Below are 19,628 nucleotides of genomic sequence, written 5' to 3'. Positions count from 1 at the left end.
CGCCGCGACGGCAGCAGGCCGGGCACTCGCTTGACTCCAGGCTCCGGCGCCTTGAGGACGCCCGGCCAGGGCGGCAAAGCCCGAGGGCGGGAGCACCCACCCGAAGGTCTTTCCCAGGCTTTGGGGGCCGCGGCAGCGATGAGCTCACCGCGCTGCGGCGGCTGCTGAGCGCGGGGCGGGGGGCGCGCGGCGCCGGGGGGCGGGGCGACCAGCGAGCCCATTGCGTCTGCGGCCTGGGGCTCCGGGCCCGCCCCCGCCGCCGCCGCCGCCGCCGCCGCTGCGTCGGCGCAGCCCGGCTCCGCGCGCCGGGCTCGCATGGGCTGCTGAGCGCTGCCGCCGGCGCCGGGCGCGGCCCTGGGCAGCACCATGCTGGGCCGGGACGCGTGCGAGTTCGGCGGGCAGCTGCTGGAGCTGCTCTGGCTGGCGCTGTGCTATCGAGGTGAGCGGGGGGCGCGGCGCCGCTGCCCGGGCCGGGCGTCGAGGCCGGGGCGCCGCTTCCCCGTGCGGCGGGCGGGGCTCTGCCGCGGCGGCGGCCTGGGCTGCGCCGGGGCTACAGCATGTGTGAGGTTTGAGGAGCAGGTGTGGCGTCACAGTCGTTTTCGCGGGAAGACGGCCACCAGCCATATGAGGTCACTTCAGAGACCGGGGTCGGAAGGTGGCGGCGGGGGAATGGAGGGTCTCTCTCGGCGTACAGGCGGCTCCTTCCTGAACCCCTCCGCTGAAAAGCCCCTTTGCTACAGGCTCAGCCAAGGGGCCCAGGGACTGTGGCTCCCTAACCAGCATGGGGTTGTGCTGGGGCTGCTCTGGGGTAGGGGTGGGCTTCTGCAGGGCTTGCCGGCCAGGCCATGCTTTCCACCTGGTGTCTGGGTGCTGATGGAGGCCAGGCTGTGTGTGTGAAAGTCCTGAGGTGCATGGGGCTTCCTCTGATCCATGCACTACAGGCTCCTTCCTTATGTTGAATGGCAGCCTCTGTGCTGGTTCAGCAAGGGGCTGCTCTCAGTGGCCCCTGTTACCCACTGGGTGGGTTGGAGGGATGTGGGTCCCTGCCAACCTGGAGCAGGGGTAGGTTTCTATGCCTACACTATAACTGGGGTAAGAGGAATCTCCTGGTGCCTCTGTTCTGGGGTGGCTGGGTGCTAAAGCACAGGCATGGTTGATAGCCCTGACATCACAATTTCAAGGCCATAGCAGAAGTGTTCGTGGCAGGGCCCTATCAGATTCCAGAAAATTCTGCTAAATATTTGTCACCAGGACAAGAGGAGGACCCTCCTGGAATGAGAAGAGCAGGTGAAATTGAGCTTTGTTGGCATGGTGGATCTTTCTGCTCCTTCCCAGCTGTCTGATGGGAATATTAATTGCCACAGCGGAAATTGCACAGGCTGAGTGATAGTCCTTGTGGGATCTTCTGTCTGGTGGTGCAGATACGCTGTTGGAGTTTATGTTTTGGGGATGTGGACAGTGGAAGCCATACTGGTTCTCTGGCACCCACAACATCTTCTAGGGTAAACAGGGCAGTCTAGTGTTAAACTCCAGACAGACCTTTGGGACTACATAAAGAAGCGAATCACATAAAGCACAGCTGAAGGCTTAGGTGTGTGCTAATGCCCGGTGCTTGCCTTCCCTGATCTGAGACTCCCTGATCTGTCCCAGCAGTTTCCCATGTTTTGCCCAACTGTGCAGTTTCTCATGCCAGAGAGTACCCAGTGGGGAGAGGGCAGGTGAGATCCAGGGTCCAGGGCCTGCCAGCTGCAGAGCGCTGGTGTGTGAGTTTTGTGGGGTTCCAGATTATATTAGTGCTTTAACAGGCCCCCCATCTCCTTTCTATCCAGGCCCCTGTTGGCCTACTGGTTTGCCCATGCCTGTGTCCATCCTTGTGCCAGGAACAGTGGCTCTTGGAAGGAACCCAGCCCCAAGCCCCTGGACTGTCCTTTCTGGCCATCAGGCTGGGTGGGGTCTCAGGTAAATGATCAGGGGGGGTCATATCCAAACTGTTTTATCCTTTCCTGTTGCTAGTGAGAGGATGTTGGCAGAAAGAAGGCTCAGCCTCTGGGAGGGAGCAGCAGCTTGCTACCATCTGAGGGGAGAAACTGGTGCAAGTGGTTTGTACCCAGCACCCAGCCAGACGAGTCTGCAGAATACTGCTGCCTGAGACACAGTCAGCCCTATGCTGTCTGCATGCCTGAGGAGCTGGTTTAATAGTTAGGGATGGCAATTCCAAAACTTTTCTGAAGGATTTGGGTACTCAGCTTTGGACAAAACATAACTGGGCATGGCTGGCAGGCTGCATGTGAGAAATACCTAAGAGGACTGACACACTGTGGTTAAGATGGAAGTAAGCTGGCAGAGCTTCCCAAGTAGGCTGGGACCTCAGAACTTGAATAGCAGCCAGTCTGTAGTGCATGCTTGAGGGGCACTGACACCATCCTAGGGAACCCAGGGCTGGAATAACAGCAGGACTGTGGCTCAGGATTGGGGGTCATCAGCTGAGCTGTGTGGAAGAGGCTAGGGTAGAATAGCAGGGGAGATGCAAATCCACATTGAAGAGCATCGGCAGAATGGATAGTGTAATCAGCTTGGCAGACCCACATTGTCCCTGGCTAGTTGTCTCAGCTGGTCTCTCTCCTTAGTGTAACAATTATGTCCTGCTTGTAGTAATTTAGCACCTGGGGCTGCTGTTCTGTTTGGCCCTTGTAGGTTCCCAGATGCACCCCTGGAGAGCTCCCCCATGTAGTGCCCCAGGTGCTTCCGTGCTGCTGAAATGAGTCACCTACAAGGTAAAGGGAGCTTTGGCAGTTTAATGATCTAGGTGCAGGGACAAAGTGAACAAGTGCAAACAGCAAAGCTGATTCTGTCTGTACAGTTATGGCTGCCAGAGTTGAGGTAGTTCCTTTCTGATGGCCCCTCTGCAAATCTAGATGGATTTCTGTTGCTTGCCTCAGGGGTCTGCCCATCCCATTAGCCAGCAGGGAGCCAGTCCCTCTTTTCCTGTGTTGCACATGGGACAGTTGCTTGTTTCTGAGTGGCATTGCCCCTGATTTACAGCAGGGTGAGTGAGAGTAGGCTCAGCCATCAAGCAGTGGGTGTTGTCTTAACTGTGCAGGCGGGGCCTGGGCATTTGTTGGGGGAGGGGGCTGGCAGGAGTGTTCCCTTGCAGCAGACTTGTTGGCATCCCCCAGTCTTCCCTCTCTGGTTTGCTGTCTCCATGTCCTGGTCATTCGCATATACTAAGCAGGGAGGATGCCAGTATGTACTGTGGTGCCACGGCTGCCACTGCTTTGTCTTTGTGACACCTAGACTCAGTAAGCCCATTGCCGCCACTCCAGCCTCTCTCAGCATGCCAGCCCTTTGTGCACCACTTTGCAACAGTGTAGAGTGGGGGATGACACCCAGCCCCATGGCTGCCTTGCTTGGTCTTAATGTTTTTTGGGTCAGGACTGCTGGCCAGGCATGAGGAACCAGCCAGCTCCATTCCTGCATGTGCTGGGCCAGTAGAGAGACAGTCCCCCACCCATGGACCCCTTGCCTAGCCTCACGGTGGTATTGGAGCCACATGGCAACCGGCTGCAGCAGCAGTTTGCTGATGGAGGGGCAAGAGTGAGAGGGCTTTAGCTTGACTTTTTCCCTATCCAGGAGCAGAACTTCCTGCATGTTCTGACCTGGCCTGTGCTCCTTAGGCAACACATGGGGCAGGTGTTGGGCCTGAGCCCCTGCATTAGATGGCTCTTTTCTTGCACATGCAGTGGATGATCACATGGGACTAAGCCAGAGGGCTGCTCCACCCAGTATTTACTTAGCACCATTTGACCAGATCTGCTTGCACCTGTCCCCACACTCATGGATGACACGGTAGGTCCAGAAATCATGAGCTTCACCCCCGAAATCATGAGGTTTAAACACAGTAGAGATTGGATTCTTATGTGGGGCTTTCTGCTTCTGGACTCTAGTCATATTCAGGTCACGGTTCCCAGCTTGTCTAAGTTAGCGGGAGGGCTGGAAATATGTATTTGTTTTAAGGAGAGACAGACTTCTCATCTCATCACCTGACTCCAGATGCTGGGGCTTTAGGAAGGGCACTAGGCCTGAGAGTCAGCAGCACTGGCCTTGCTCCCCTGCATGTGTCTGTATACTTGCCCCTCTTTGTTATTAAAGGAGGATGGAGAGGAGATAGCAGTGCTCAGTATTTGAGCCCTTTCACCCTGGGCTGTATTTAAGAGGCAGCAGTGGAGCAAAGAACATGCTAGCACTGTTTCAGTTCCATCCGGCATTGAAATGGCAGAGTTTAGCAGGGCACATGACCAACACCCTGGCATGTGCAGGAGTAGAAGCCTCTGGAGGAAAATGCTGTCCCAATTTTACAATCACCTCCAAGACCCTGTAAAATCAGGTCTTTACAGCGCTGCCGGCAGGTTAAGTTGTCATGCATGGGGGTGGAGGTGGGGCGGTACTGGGAGTGGGGCTACAGCGCAGTGGCAGGAGCCACACCCTCCTGACAAGCTGCAGCTCTGTCCCTTACCTCCCCTGCCCCTGCCCCCTCCCTCCCTCACCGTAGGGTGCATTGATCCCCATGTTCCTTCCCTCCCCCTTCCCCTTCCACCACAACGGACTTACCAGCTGCATGTGCTCTTCAGCCTTCTGGCTGTGATTCTTGCTGCCTGGATGCTGTGCTGCGACTGCAATCAGGCAGGGGCATTTATCAGCCAAATTATTGGCCTTATCAGGCCGATTTCTGATACAGCCAGTTTTCTTTATATTGGTACCAATCCAATATCGGACTGATGTATTGGTGCACCTCTAGTTCTGAAGATTACTGTGGACAAGCTAGCAATGATATAAATGTAGCTAAATTGCTTCAGCTTAACACTACTTCATCCAGAGAGCTGGAGCATTTGTAATGCTCTTGCATTGTCCACAGTACTACTAGAACATAACTGCTGCTGCTCACTCCTTTCAAAATGTTTCCCTTTTGAAATGGCTCCAAAAGTATGCGTCTATACCTAAACAGCCTTCAACTGTTGGTCAGCTGCGTTAGGTAAAAGGCTAACTGGACATAAAATATTCCCTAGAATTGCCTTAATGGCTGGCCAGAGGTGGTGTTATTGCTGTCCAGTGCTTCTCTAGCACATGTTGTCAGAAAAGAAGTGTTGCTAAGTGTGTCCACCTGCTTTCCAGCTACCCTTGCAATGTAGGTCCAGGGGCTGAATAGGCTTGTGGGTCCCAGGGGCTTGTCAGAGGCAGAGAAGGGTCCTTGCTGGGGCATACTGCGCTATGCCCTGTCTCTGTGTCCAGAGGCCCTGAGTAAGAGCAGAAAGCCAGCTGGTGCAAGATGCTTGGATACTACAATGTTAGAGGACCTGAAGAAATGGCTCCTTCAATATGGGGAGTTCCCTGGTGGGAGCGGGAGGGGGCGGGGCATACCTTGGGCCTGAATGTTTTTAAAAACTGGACCCATATGTTCATTAATATTTGTCACTGTGGAAGTCCAGAGATGGGGCCAAGCTGAATCTGGCATTGGTATAACTCTGAAGGTCAGGCTGGGGCTGGCCCTCATTCTGCTGTGGGGTGTCTCAAAGCATTCCCTTGTGCCCCTGCTGCATACCACTGGCTCCCCAGAGCTCTGTCAGGTTGCTTTGCTCTCTTGATGCACAGGGCTGTTTTCTGAACTTGTACTTGTTTTCTGAAGCAGGATGCAGGAAGGAGCCTTGGAGATGATGCTTGCCAGCACAAGCCTGTGCCAGTTACATTTGCCAGGCTGTAAGGCCTGGGCCTGTGCAGAGGGTCCTGTCAGTTCACAGAGGAAATGGGTTTGGCTTTGCTGTTGCTGCTCTTTTACTCTTGGTACTCCATGAAGCACAGCCCTATACCTTGGCATGGCACAGTGCCTAACCTTCCCCCACAAGCAAGTAGAACCACCAATCCCAGCCTGGAATGGCAAATGGACTTTTTTCCCCACATCCTGGGTCATAGGATGTCTGACATGGGAACTGGGAGGTCACTGGCTAGGACAGTTTTGGTCTCTGCTCATCCAAAAGCCTGAAGGCAAGCCAGACTCTGCCTTCATGCTGGGAACTGAAGAAGCCCCTGCGGCAGAGACAGAACTATTGTCAGCAAGCGGTGCGCCCTGCAGAGCTACCATTAATGGCATCCTGCTGGAGCAACAGGCTGTGCAGCATGTGAGGGCCTGCAGGAGCCTTTTCATTAGAGACCATGCATGTCACTACTATGCTCCCACAGTGACAGCTTTCCAGCTGCTTGTGAAATTGACTGCTGGGGATCCAAGGGAATTACTTTCCTCTGTGGGTTACAAAGGCCAGAGATCTCATGGGGAAGTGAGTGAGGAGGCTTCTTGTCAGTGGTCAGCAGAGGTGTGTCCCATTTCTGGGAGGCTAAAGTGGGAGTGGGATGTGTAGACACTGGTGCCCTTCCTGGTCAGGGCAGTATCCTTATAGAAGTATTGGTGCTGCTGGCTGCGCTGTGCTCTTGGTGCACAAAGGGCTACCAGCTGAAGTGTGGCCTCTCTGTCTTCACCCCTGCTGAGCTTACCCCAAACAAATCCTCACTGTGCTTGGGATGCAGTGGTGGGTGGTAGGTCAATTCCAGGCCAGTTGTCTTGAGTCTAGCAACAAGACAGAAAACTACTGCTGTTGAAGTGAGCAGTCCCCTCCCTACCTGTTTCTGATAATCAGGGATCCAGATTTTCTGTGTCCTGTGGAAAAACTCAGATTTTCTTCTTTAAAGGAGAAAAACCTGAGAAACGACAGGTTTCCTCTGGCAGGCTGGCAGAGAACCAGCTTAAAGGGGACTGCTTGGGCCTTGGGGGAGTAGGAGGAGGGCAGTCAGGCAGGGAGCCATGTGCATGTGCATGACACATATGCACATGGCTGGCAATACAGCTGGGCAGTGTGATGGAGAGCAACTCCTGCAGCTGCCTTTGGGTGAGTCTATGGAGGGGGGCATAGGTGATGTGAGGAGATTGAGGTGATGGTGGTGGCTTGCACTAAGTGTACACAGTGAGGGAGGGAGTGGGGCAGGATTGATGGCTGGGGCAGTGCCTGGGACAGGGACCAGGGCTGGAGCAGGCAGGAATGCACAGTCTGGCCAAACAGCTCATCTGGGGGAGGAGTGGGGGAGCTTCCTGCCGCTGCACATCCATGGGGAGAGCTCAGGCCCATTGGTGATGTGTTGGGGGGCATGTGCCCCCCCCAGATTCCTGCACCCACTGTAGAATATGGGGTTGCAGCCTGGCTGGACTGGCACCAGACAGGAACTGCCTCTGTGGCCCAGTGGGTGGGACTTGCCATGGGAGAGTGGAATGCGGCAGGGCAGGGAGGCTTGATGCTGCCACTACCACTGCTGCTGCTGGGTGCACCGTGCTACTGTGGTCATTAAGGCGAGGCATTCCCTGCTCATCTGGCTGCAGCAGCAGCAGCAGGGGCACCACTCTGCACCACTGCAGCGCCTTACCTTGGCAACCATGACAGCATGGCTGGTGCAGGGCTCTCAGCGTTGGCCCTGCTGCTGCTGCTGGCTTGGCAGGAGGAGCTCTGATTTTTCATGATTAAAAGAACCAAAATCAAATGCCAAAATATATAGGTATATAGAATTTCTTGTGTTATAATGATTGAGGCAGTGGTAGGCTTCCAGACTGCTTTAAAATTGTAAATACAGATCGAAAAAATGTGGAATTCTCAAAAGTGCGGCACTTTTTAAAAAAAATACATTACATCAGGGAGTATCAGTGGCTGGTCTCGGAGCAGAAGAGGCGGCAGCTTGCACGTGGCAGCTGCTGCCACTATCCATCACCCTGCGTTCCTGCTCCGTGTGCTGCCATTGCTACCCCCCGCCGCACTCCGCGACCAGCGGTCGCTCCAGATTCAAAATCCAGAATCTTCAAATTTCCAGCAGGTGTTCAGTCCCAAGCATGCCGGATTTATGAGGTTATACTGTATATCAATAAATCTTTATTTTCAGCTGCTACCCATATATACATACATAATGGCATTTCTTTTAGATCGTGTAAAAATACACATTTTGCGGTTTCTAATATGAGATTTTTTGGATTTTCTTTAATCAAACAATTTTGGATGTTTTAACAGAGAAAACCAGGATCTCTGAATAATGCTGATAATGTTTTCAGTGTGAAGATGTCTCTGAAAGCCCTAACTCCTCAAACCATGTGATTGGGTGGGAATCACAGTTTGCATTTGAAGAGTCAGTTTCTAAGGCTGAAAACTGATCTAAGTGTGTTTGTCCAGAAGGTAAAACAAAACCCAACCTTTATAAAACCCGTGATTTACTTGGGGCAGAGTGTGTGGGGGGGGAGGGGGGATGAAGGGGAGGGGGCTCAGGCCATGATTTTTGAATGTTTGGGTTTTGAAGCTGTGCTCTGCGGTGGGGTTTGCACTGCAATCATTTAACTCCCCCTTTGCATGTTGTAGTTCCTTGCTGCTGTACACTGCTGCCATCCATCCCCAAGACCTATCATTGTATGCACCTAAATTCTTCTGCTCAAATGATCCGTGAAAGAATAGTGATGATAAATGCAATATAATTACTAGGCTTCAGAATGAGCATCCTGCTGAGATACAACCTCTACTCTGAGTTGGCTCAGATATGCTAGCAAGGACAGAGCCTTCTGAGGATGTAGAAGGGAATGCCATCCATCTGGAAATCAGAACTTGGCCTCAAAGTTTTGTATGCACAGTTACATTTTAGGCATTTGGAAAAAAGAGACTTGCAACTTTTGGCTTAGCTTGGCAAAGCAGGTGCAAGATGTGCATGATCCCTTGGAGCTGGTCGGGCTGGGGAGGGCAGGCTGTCCTGGGCCAGAAGTTCTGAGTCATTTAGTTTGGAATCAGAAACACTCCTGGGTGTTTTCAGAAGCAATTTGCCAGCCTCTTCAAACAGTTCTTAAAGAGGTTCTTGAGGAAACTGGAATTGCTTGAAATTTGTTAGTGCTATTCATCTATTTATGTATATATTCAAGTGACTGTGTCTTTCTAACTGCCAAATTACAGGTTGATATTTTTTTCCCCCCTCCCCAGCCAAACTTTGTGACTTGGGTTGGATTCTCTTAGAACCAGCCCCCTGCATGGTCCTGGCACCCATCCCATTCCTTCCCCATCTTTGAACTAACACCAGCCACCATCACTGGCTTCTTTCATGCCAGTCTCGTGCGTGTTTCCTCCCATTGTACTCAGGCCAGGTTGTGTGTCTGTTTCTTGACAACTTCCCAACTGCCTTCCACTGCCTCTGATCTGGGCCAGGCTCTGACAGTGAGGTACATGTCTGCTGGTTCCAGAGCCGCCTCGGTGACCTCTGCCTGGAGCCTGCTGCCAGCCCTGGAACCAACAGCCACTTAGATTGGAACCTGGTTGCTTCACTTGGCATCTTGGCACCTCTGGCTTTGTGTTTCTGGCTCCTGTAGAGCCTAGTGCCAGGCCCAGCTCCAACCCAGAGCCAGTTCCCAGCTGCTTCCCTCTGAGTTTCCAATCCAAAGAAGAGTGTGGTATTCAGCTAGTGGTGATTCTGTCTTGAACAGACAAGTGAGCTCCTTTTCGCTTTTGATTCCAGCCCTATTTTTCTATGATTCTCTGATTTATGTACAAGCTGGATCCATTGGTATGACAAACATTCACTTTTCAGCAAGGCAGGTCAATGCTTGGGGCCCACTGAAAGACGCACAGCCCTGAGAGATGCATATACCCTCTGCTAGTCTGGGGAGAGGGACTCCTGTTGATGTGTCTACACCGTCTGTCCTCGTGTGACTGCACCTCACAGATGCATCTCAGCTAATTTCTGGCTAGCTGTATCATGGCCGTATTATTACGGCAGCAGGGAGCTTAGTGTAGGTTGCCAACACCACATGAGGTGGTCAGTCACCTCTTGGGCAGAGCTCCATGCTTAGCTCCATATTGCTCTGATTAGATAGCAATGGGTCCCCGTATTGCATGCAAGCTCAGGTGTGTCTACCTGAGCTGCAGCCACAGCTCAGTTCAACCTGGCTCCTGAGCCTTGGCCATGAGCTCCCTGCTGCTGTGGCCTGTGCTATCACCCTGGTGACATCAAAGTGCTAGGGTTGCACAGGTGTTGGTGAGGCATTACTTGTCCTGTAAACTCTCTTGTGGGTGGGGCTGCCTGTGGCAAAAGCCTCCTGTGAGTGAGCTGGGAGTGGGGTCAGCAGGGCCAGCAATGAAAAGACTGTACATGTAACTGAGCAAACTATCTCCAGTACTGAGGCATGGTACATATGGCTCATGCTGTCATTCTGGGGGGCTGTGGCACTTCTAATATGAGACTCAAAGACCTAGGAGACGGGTCTTGTGCATAGCCAGTGACTTACACTGGTTCTTTTTCCCCAGAGTTGTGGAGGTGGAAATAGCATTGAGTTCCCTCCCTCTGCAGTGATAAGACCACAATGGAAGGCAACTTATGACCCATCCATGGAGCTGGCTTCATCTGGCCTTCCCTCTAGCTCTGCTTGGGCCCGTGTCCCAATTAAGAGGGCCGTTCCTGGGGCCAGCAGCTAGTGAAGAGGAGTACTCCGTGTGGGCTGCCAGACCCTTCATCATGGGTGCACATCCCAGCCTATGTCTAGTCTCTGCCCTTCAGGTCTCTCTGCTCTGCCCTAGTGGGTGCATGTTCCCTATCTTGGGACTCTGGCAGCTGCCTATTGGGGTATGCTGGGAGGGGTCTGCCCAGGGCTGCAGGTTCAAGAGGTTCCTGCTCCCTGTTCCTCCCCTCCTTGCTTTGTGTTAGGATAATTACACAGGATGCTGAGGAATTCATCAGAGCCACATTCACAGTTGGAAGCAAATGATGAAATAACCAGTGCAGCTCTAAGAGGTGCTAGTAGGGGACTTGGCTTGGATGCTAGCTTGAGTGCAGCCAGGAGGTGCTTCACTGTAGATGGGCAAGGATGGTACCTTCCTATTGTGGATTGTGAAATGTCCAGCTGTAGCTGTGGTACCCAGACATTCAGGCAACTGGAACAGGAATTCAAGAGAGCTCCAGGTCCTGGGGATGGGTGAGGCAGGCCCTTCTACTTATGCTGCATGGAAGGAAGAGCTCCTTGCCCTCCATGTTGTACTCAGAGTGACTATTTATTTCTGTAGTGCAGGCAAAGACCAGAAACAGCATATGAGCAGGGAAAAATTTCTAGCCCCTAGGCTCGTGGAGGCAGCTCCCTCACAGCCTGGAGACTCCTGGGACTACTTTTCTCCCTGTCACACAATGCTTGCTCCCAGGCTGCCTCCCAGCAAGCTGCCAGTGACCTATAGTGGGTAGGAAAAACACCCTGCACTCCCTGCCCCTTTCCTGATTTCCCCCCTCCCCCACCTATCTGGGGCTGTCTCTCTTAGCTGTCTACATGCCCAGTCTGGGGATGGTCTATATCTATGGGTACCTCCTTGTTCTAACTGACTTTCTCTCCCTGCAGACATTGTGGCAGACAAAGATGGGGTGACTCTGTCCCTGGAGGAAGATGTGGATGATGTTCACTTGGCTTACAAGACCCCAGAGAAGAAGAGCCTCCAAGAGATCCAGCAGCTGGACCAGGATGATGAGAGCTTGAACAAATACAAGCAGGCACTGCTGGGGCCCATTCCTGTGGCTGTTGGTAAGGCATGTCTGGAGCAGGGGCTCCAGGGAAGAGCGCCTGGTTGGGATGGGGGTAGGGGGAGCTTCAGGCTCAGTCCCTCCACCCCCTTCCCCTCCCCTTCTGTTTCTGTAAAGTGGCTGATAATCTGGAGCCTGACACTAAGGCTGGGACAGTCTGGGAAATATTTCACTTGGGTCTTTCCAACTTCAGGCTTGAAGGATAAGCAGAGGTGGGGGTGGAGGTGGATCCTGCTTCAGGAGGCACAGGGGTGTGGGATGTTAGCTGTAGTAGCAGGGAGTGTGGGAGGGCAGGTGCCATCTTTCCTGTTGGGAACAATGCCAGCTCAGCCTGCTCTACTCTTTGCAGAGATATCAGTTGCTCCAGACTCACATAGGGAACACTAGTAGCCTCACCCATCATACTCTGAACAGTAACAGCTGCCCGGTGTCAGCTCTGCACTGCAGTTACCTTGGTTACTAGTGTGCCACAGCAGTTTCCATAGTAACACTTATGGAGGAATCTTGTAAATTTTATTCCAAGTGACAACGATGGAGAAAGCCATCGCTGGGAGCTCCTAAGGACAAGGATTCACTGCCTTGGCACATGTACTGCAGCTAGCCTTACATTGTCAGACCCATATGGGTGCCTGGCTTTCTCTGCCTGCTTCTGTTTCCTGTGTGAGGACTTCCCCACCACTGCTTCTTGTTCTCTCCTTTGGCATATGCTCTCTGGAGGGCTCCTCCCCTCTGGCTGAGGGGTGCTGATGGAGACTCAACTTCCTTTTAAATTACAGGCAAACCTGTGCCTCTGAGATATGCTGAGGCAATTGCATTTTTCTGTATAGGTGGGGTGGCCTTCTTATCCTGGAGTACCAAGTGTGGCCACTGCATCCTTAAAATAAATCCCTGTTTCCTGGCTCTAGTGAACCACCAACCAGGATGGCTGATCTACTGGACAGGGCTTTAAACTGACTTTGCTGGGGGATGGGAAAACTCCAAGTGGAGCATGCCTGGGGACTGGCACACAGGAAAGTTCCCTTGTGGAGGACCGTAGCACAACTGTTTCTGAGAATGCTAACCAAACAGTTCTCTCACAGCATCTCAGGAAAATGAGGGTGTCAATTGAGGGCCTCAGCTGCCTTTAGTCTAATGCCAGGAGCATGGGGAATAAGCGGGAGGAGCTAGCCCTCCTGTTCTCTAGTGCGTGATATGATCTGGTAGGGATCATGGAGACCTGGTGGGACTCCTTGCGCAACTGGTGCGTAGCCATAGAGGGCTACACCTTGCACCGAAGGGGCAGAGTAGGGAGAAAAGGTGGAGGGGTAGCTCTGTACATGAGAGAGCAGTACACCTGTCTGGAGGCTGACATTGGCTTCGAAGATAAGCAGCTTGAAACCCTGTGGGTCAAGTTACAGGGGGAGGGGGAGGAGGCAAGGTGAGAGAAACCGAACTGTAGGCATTTACTACAGACCACTGAAGCAACAGGAGCAGCTGGATCTGGAGCTCACATGCACAGGGGACTTGGTTGTCATGGGTGACTTCAGTTACCCGGATGTAGATTGGGAGGAACACTTGGCTAGGTCACATTATTCACACAGTTTCCTGACTGTGATCGAGGAGCTTTTTCTGATCCAGGAAGTGTAAGGGCCAACTAGAGGCAACGTTCTCCTGGACCTGGTCTTGGCCGAGGGAGATGATCTGGTGTGTGGCTTGAACATTGAGGGTAACCTGGGCAACAGCGACCATGAAATTATCAGGTTCACTGTCTGCTGCAAGGTCAACAAATCAGCCAGCAGGATTGAAGTCCTGGACTTCAAGAATGCTGGCTTCGACAGGCTCAGAGCATTAGTAGGGGAGGTGATGAGGGACCAAGGAAGGGAAGGCAAATGGGGTACACAAAGAGTAGTTGTTGCTCAAGGACACGATCCTTGAAGCACAAAAGAACACCGTTCTTGCAAAGAGGAAGGTTAGCAGGAGAGATGGGAAGCCCTCCTGGCTTAATAGGGACATTGTGGTGCTCTTAAAAGAGAAAAAAGAGGTTTACGCACAGTAGAAGCTAGGGACGGTCCTCAAGGAGGACTGTACTTTGGTGGCCAGCAAATGATCAGGAAAGCCAAGGTGGTGACTGAGTTTAAGTTAGCTGCGGGAGTCAAGGACAATAAGAAGTCCTTCTTTAGGTATGTAGGTAGCAGAAGGAAAAACAAATGGAAGTGTGGGACTGCTGCTTAACAGCTTGGGACAGCTGGTAACTAACATTCAGGAAAAAAACGAATTTCTGGATGCCCACTTTGCTTTGGTATTTCGCTGGACCATGGGGAACGTCAAGCAAGATAAGGCTCATAGGGGGCATGCCAGGACCTACAGCCTCTCCACTGTGGATGCTGAGTGGGTGCAATACCAACTAGAAAAGCTAGACATTTATAAGTGAGCAGGACCAGATGGACTCCATCTGAGAGTGCTGAAGGAGCTGGCTGAGGTCATTGCGGAGTCCCTGGCAAAGCTCTTTCAGAACTTGTGGCATACAGGGGAGGTCCCTGAGGATTGGAAGGGGGCCAGTGTTGTGCCCATCTTGAAAAAGGGGAAGAGGGAGGATTCGGGCAACGATAAGCCAGTCAGCTTAACCGCTATCCCAGGGAATATCCTAGAAAAGCTCATTAAAGCGTCTATGTGTGATCCACTTGCAGAAGGTAAGATTCTGAATGACAGCCAGCATGCTTTTGTCACAGGTAGGTCTTGTCTTACCAATCTCATCTCCATCTGTGACCAGGTCTCTTGCCACCTGGACAAGGGAAACAAGGTAGAAGTTATACCTAGACTTCCAAAAGGCTTTTGTTCTAGTATCCCATGATGTCCTTGTGGGAAAACTGGAAGATTGCGGGCTCAGCTGTTCAACGGTTCAGTGGATGGGAAACTGGCTACAGGGTAGGACGTAGAGAGTTTTGATGAATGGATCTATGTCATCCTGGCACAAAGTGGCCAGTGGTGTCCCTCAGGGGTCTGTGCTTGCACTGCTGCTTTTCAACATCTTTATCAAAGATTTGGATGGGGGAGTGAAAAGCTCGGTGGCCAAGCTTGCAGATGACACCAAGTTATGGGGCAGTGTGGCCACACAAGAAGATAGATTGCTGATACAGGCAGATCTGGATAGGCTCAAGATTTGGGCAGACTAGAACCAGATGAAGTTTAACACTTCCAAGTGTAAGGTGCTCCATCTGGGGGCAGATAACCCTCAACTTACATATAGACTCAGAGGTGACAGCCTAACGTGCACCACAGCTGAAAGGGACCTAGGGGTAATGATTGACCACTGCATGAACACGAGCCATCGGTGCCCTGCTGGCCACTGCATTGCAAACAACATGTTGGCATGCATCAACCAATGCATCTTGTATAAAATCTAAGGAAGTGATACTCCTGCTGTACTCAGCGCTGGTGAGACCACAGTTGGAGTACTGCGTCCGGTTCTAGGCGTCACACTTCAATAAGCGCATGTGAAAACTTGAGAGGCTCCAGAAGAAGGCCACCCATATGATCAGGGACTTGCAAGGCAAGCCATATGAGGAAAGGCTGAGGGACCTGGCCCTCTTTAACCTAAAGAAGAGAAGACTGAGAGGGGACTTGATAGCGGCTTACCGCTATATCAGAGGAGTGCATCAGGAGCTCGGTGAACAACTAACTGTTCACTAGGGCATCCCCAGGGAAGACCAGCATCAATGGATGCGGACTCCTGGAAGGCCGCTTCAGGCTTAATACCAGGAAAAACTCCTTCACAGTCAGGGTGTCCAGACAGTGGGATAAACTCCCTCCAGAGGTGGTGCAGTCACCTACCCTGGATGTTTTCAAGATGAGACTGGACAGTCACCTCAGGGGTGTCACTTGACCCCAGTTACCTTCCTGCCTAGAGTGGGAGGGCTGGACCTGATGATCTGCAAGGTCCCTTCCAGCCCATAACAACCTATGAAACCACAGTTAGATGTCCCTGAAGTGCGTGTGAAGGCAGTAAGTGCCTTTGTGTGTGCTGTGAGCAGCTGTTAGTTACCTCTTCAGTGATTCCATGGGGCTTTAGACCCAGGGTACTCTGCCCCACTAGAGGTGTGTAAAATGGATGCTAGTGGCAAGAAGAACCTTTTGGATGATGAAGGCCTGTGAAACTTGTTCTCCAGAGTGTTTTCTCAGAGTTAGTCTGGTCTAGCTTTGACTATCATGGACAATGGGGATTTATCTTTGCCTCTAGGGGTATCCTCTATTTAGAGTTGGGCCTGTAAAGAGAATTATCTGTGTGAAAACCTGTAGGTACACAGATTAATCCAGATATTCCCTGGAATTGTCTGTGACCTCAAGGATAAAGTAATCCCCATTTGGGTATATTATTTTACTGGTATGGGAAATTCTCCAGTAAACTTCCTGAACTGGAGAGTAACTTGGAGGGCATGAGGCTAACAGAGGGGTTGTCACCTATGCTCTGTTCCTGTGAAAACTGAGTGCCAGAACATCTTCCATCTATTTGGCATATAAGTGGACTTTAAGCACGATTCCATTCTACCCTACTTGCATTCCTGAAAATTCATTAATTCATGGACTTCTGTAACACAGCCTGTCTTGGAGCCCCCCACAAGGGGTTGCTTACTCTGGACCAAAGCAGCTTTGTCTGGTTTTTGAGAGTGTCCCCTAAAGCCAACCCAGGTGTGGCTTCTAGACCTGGAAGACGGGGGTAGGGGTAGGGAGGGGGCTGGCTCCTTCCCACTCTGAGTGTCTGTCCTTTTGGTCTCTTACCTTCCTTGGTTTTCTGTGGCCCTGACCTAAGTGGCTAGCTTCTGGTTTCACTCTATTAGAAATAAATGAATGCCTCTTTCAGATTCATAAAACAAAATTTAGCCATCCTGAGTGTCTTGATAGTGCACCCAACACTTCACTGAATGTTATATCCACTTGTGACTTAATGTTTGCCTGAGTTAATGTTTCTATACCTGAGATAATGTTTTTACCTAAAGCTAAAAACAGTCTGCAGGGCTGTGAAATGGGAGTAGCTAACAGGAAAACTGTAGAAGAAAGGATAGCCTAATTAGAGGACTGTTAAAATGACAGAGGGTCATTAATGTGTGCAGTGAAGAGAGAATAGAAGGAATCAGATTACAGAGAGCCATGAAGCTCCATCCTCCCTCTGTCTGCCCTGAATAGAAATGCAACTGCTGCTGCCAAGCAGGTGGTTTTCAATTTTGGGAATCAAAGAAGGTGCGACTTCACCAACACAGTCTCCCTGGATCTGTCCCTGTACATATGAATCATAAAAAAAGTAAAACTGAACTGAGTGATGGGGGGCAGAGATGAATAGCCCCAAGTGAAGGGGGCAGAGATGGGGAGCCCCAGTGAAGAACCAGAAGGCTGAGGGCCCAGTGTGCATATGCGCATGCACACACACAGTTGTCCTGGAAGGGGCCTGAGTATGCTTAGACCCGGTCGGGTAATTGGCTGGCCACTACCGGAGTGAGAGTCGTGGGAGACGCCCAAAAGACAGTACGTCTGCCACCCAAGGGATGGACTAGCTAAGCCGATGGCCTAAGGGGCCCGCCCCAAGAGGGAGCAAGGCAGCATAAGTTGGTGACAGATGAAAGAGACCCTGTGAGAGAGGGTGAAGTGTGTGAGGCCCGGGTGAGAGGCGGACATTGTGAATGTGTGGGTGACTGAGGCCTGTTGGAATGACCTAAGCTTGCTCCGGCAGTTGGCCGGGAACACTAACATCTGGATGCCATCTGTGAGGTATGGGCTGCAGTGTAGGGAAGGTTTGGAGCTGCAGATAGCACCCCCCTGGCATTGGGGCAAGAATAGGCAGCCTCCCACTTAATTAACAACAATTAATTAAGGCATGGCAGGAGAGTCAGGTGGGGGGGCGTGCCCAAAGGCAAGTGGGGAACCTAGCACTGTGGCTAAGGCGGGAAGCCCCACTTTGCCACATCAACCCTGACACAATTACAAGACATAACACAATGGTTGGAGATTTCCTCTGGCTTGTCTTTTGTGTGTGATGTCCCTGTGACCCTCATTTGGGTCATGACCCGAGGTTGGGAACCGCTGCTCTAGAGCTACCTAGTTCAGTGTTCTCCCTCTACAGCATCCATTTCTGCCACTGTTGGGGATAGAATACTGAACAAGAGCAGGGGTGGGCAATTATTTTGGCTGGAGGGCTGCTTATTGAGTTTTGGTGAGCTGTCAAGGGCTGTAAGGGTAGCTCTGCCCCGACAGGTGCCCCGCCCTTGGGTTGCCATCTTGGGACTGGAAGTCTTGCCCCTAATCTCTGACCTTTGCCACTGGAAGTCCCTCACCTTGCCCCTGAAAGTATTCCTATTGGAGGGGTTTGCCATCTGAACCAGCAAAAAACCAAATTGTACGCTAAAAGTGAAACACCTATTATAACATTTTATTATAAAAAATATTTTTGTCATGATTTGTTTGCATAGTGTGTATAGAGGTGATTGCACAGTAGCTCCAAAAATAAAGTGTTACTCTTGTATATTGTGTGTGGAGGGCAGTTGCAGGGTGGTATTGTGTGTGTGATGAGGTGTGGGGATGTGCGTGGTTGCATGTGGGGTTTGTTAGTGGGTGTGGCTGTGTATGTGGGGGAGGTTTAGGTTAGTTGTGGGATATGTCTATGTGGGGAGGTTGTGGGGAGGAAGGGTGTAGATTTGTGGGGTGGGGGGGTGTGGGGGGCCCCCTAAATTCCACCTCCATGGCACACAGCCCCTGCTTCCAGTAGCAGCATGTGGGGATGCTTGGGGTGTGTGTGGCCTGCACAGGTACTGCCTTCTAGGGGGTATGTGGCTCTAGCCAGTGCTGCACATGGCAGCAAGAAGCACAGCAGGCTGGCCCGCTTCTATTGTGCGGGGCTCCCCACAGCACACGTGCAGCTCCCAGGACTTTTCCACCACTGTGGGGAAGCCCTGTGCCATGGAGCCAGAAGCAGTAGGGCTCCCTGCAACTTCCTCCACTTCTGACAGAGTCCTGACAGCTGCACATGGCAGGGAAGGCAGCTGGCTCCATTGCGTGGGGCTTCCCCCGGTGGTATGTGCCACAGGCAACAGCACCTGTGCAGAACATGAGCATCTGCCTGCTGCTGCTGTTGGCGGTGGGGGCTGTGCACCATGTGGGGAGTGTCTGGGGGGGAGTCCCTACACCTCCCATCCTCCCTCACACCCACACCCTGGCCATCCAAGCTCCTCACTTCTGCTGCCCCTCTGGGTGCAGGCTGTGTGCTATCACCAGCCCAGCCACATGCTCCACACTCCTGCCCCACCCAGCTGCAGCTTCCCCTGCCTCTGCCTCAGCCACTACCTTACCTGCTGCCTGGAGTGAGCACTGCAGCAGGGAGATGCGAAGGAGCTGCTGAACGCCAGGGAAGCCAAGGAGGTCTCCCAACAGCTGCAACAGAGGCAGCAGCAGCTCTGTCTGGAAGCCATATGCTGGCTGGGTTGGGCCCTTCCACATACAAGGGTTGAGGTGAGGTGAGGTGCGGCATATAATTAGTTGGTGGGCGCTTGGGGTTGGAATTGGCCTGCGGGCCATATTTTGCCCACCTGTAGACTAAATGGATCATTGGTCTGACCCAGTATAGCACTTTTTATGTTCTTAACACCCTAACCTGCCACAGGTAAAGCAAAGGGACAACAGTGGTGAATATCCTGCTGTTATAAAGGTTGTTAAAGATATGCTCAAATGATCCAAGGCAGAGGTCCATGTCCCTTGCTACAGAGGAAGGCAAAACCCCCTCAGTCTGTACCAATCTGACCATAAGGTAAAATTCCTTTCTGAGCCCAGCCTGGTGATCAGTCTGACCCAGAGTGGAAGGGCAAGACCTTCTTGTCAGGAATCTCCAGGGCTAAGTTCTGGCAGAGCATTGGCCCACCCCAATCAAAATCCCCAGCCTTGGCTGCAGCCACCTCCTGTGCTTCTGAAGAAGGTGACCCTCCCACCCAAGACACATTGTAGCAGGAGGGGGGAAAGAATTCTTTCCTGGTCCCATGTGGCAACCAGCAGGACCC

At 52.2% G+C, this 19,628-nt stretch overlaps 1 protein-coding gene across 3 annotated transcripts in view; it reads left to right on the top strand.

The window, feature by feature from the left end:
- Window positions 1-299: 299 nt before the first annotated feature.
- The window catches only part of ARHGDIG (Rho GDP dissociation inhibitor gamma), a 39,517-nt gene continuing 20,188 nt past the window's right edge, over window positions 300-19,628 (top strand). The window contains exons 1-2 of one of the 3 annotated variants that reach the window (XM_090024797.1): window positions 300-439; window positions 11,435-11,614. In XM_090024797.1, coding sequence (XP_089880923.1) covers window positions 367-439; window positions 11,435-11,614 — 253 coding nt within the window. In that variant the 5' untranslated portion in view covers window positions 300-366. The other 2 variants (XM_090024796.1, XM_090024798.1) reach the window with 2 other exon arrangements.

This window comes from Crocodylus siamensis, chromosome 12 (genome assembly GCF_052110815.1).
Source record: "Crocodylus siamensis isolate JL-2025a chromosome 12, ASM5211081v1, whole genome shotgun sequence".
Classification (NCBI taxonomy): domain Eukaryota; kingdom Metazoa; phylum Chordata; order Crocodylia; family Crocodylidae; genus Crocodylus; species Crocodylus siamensis.
Note: the sequence above shows the minus strand (reverse complement) of the source record. Positions and strands in the feature narration are given on the sequence as shown.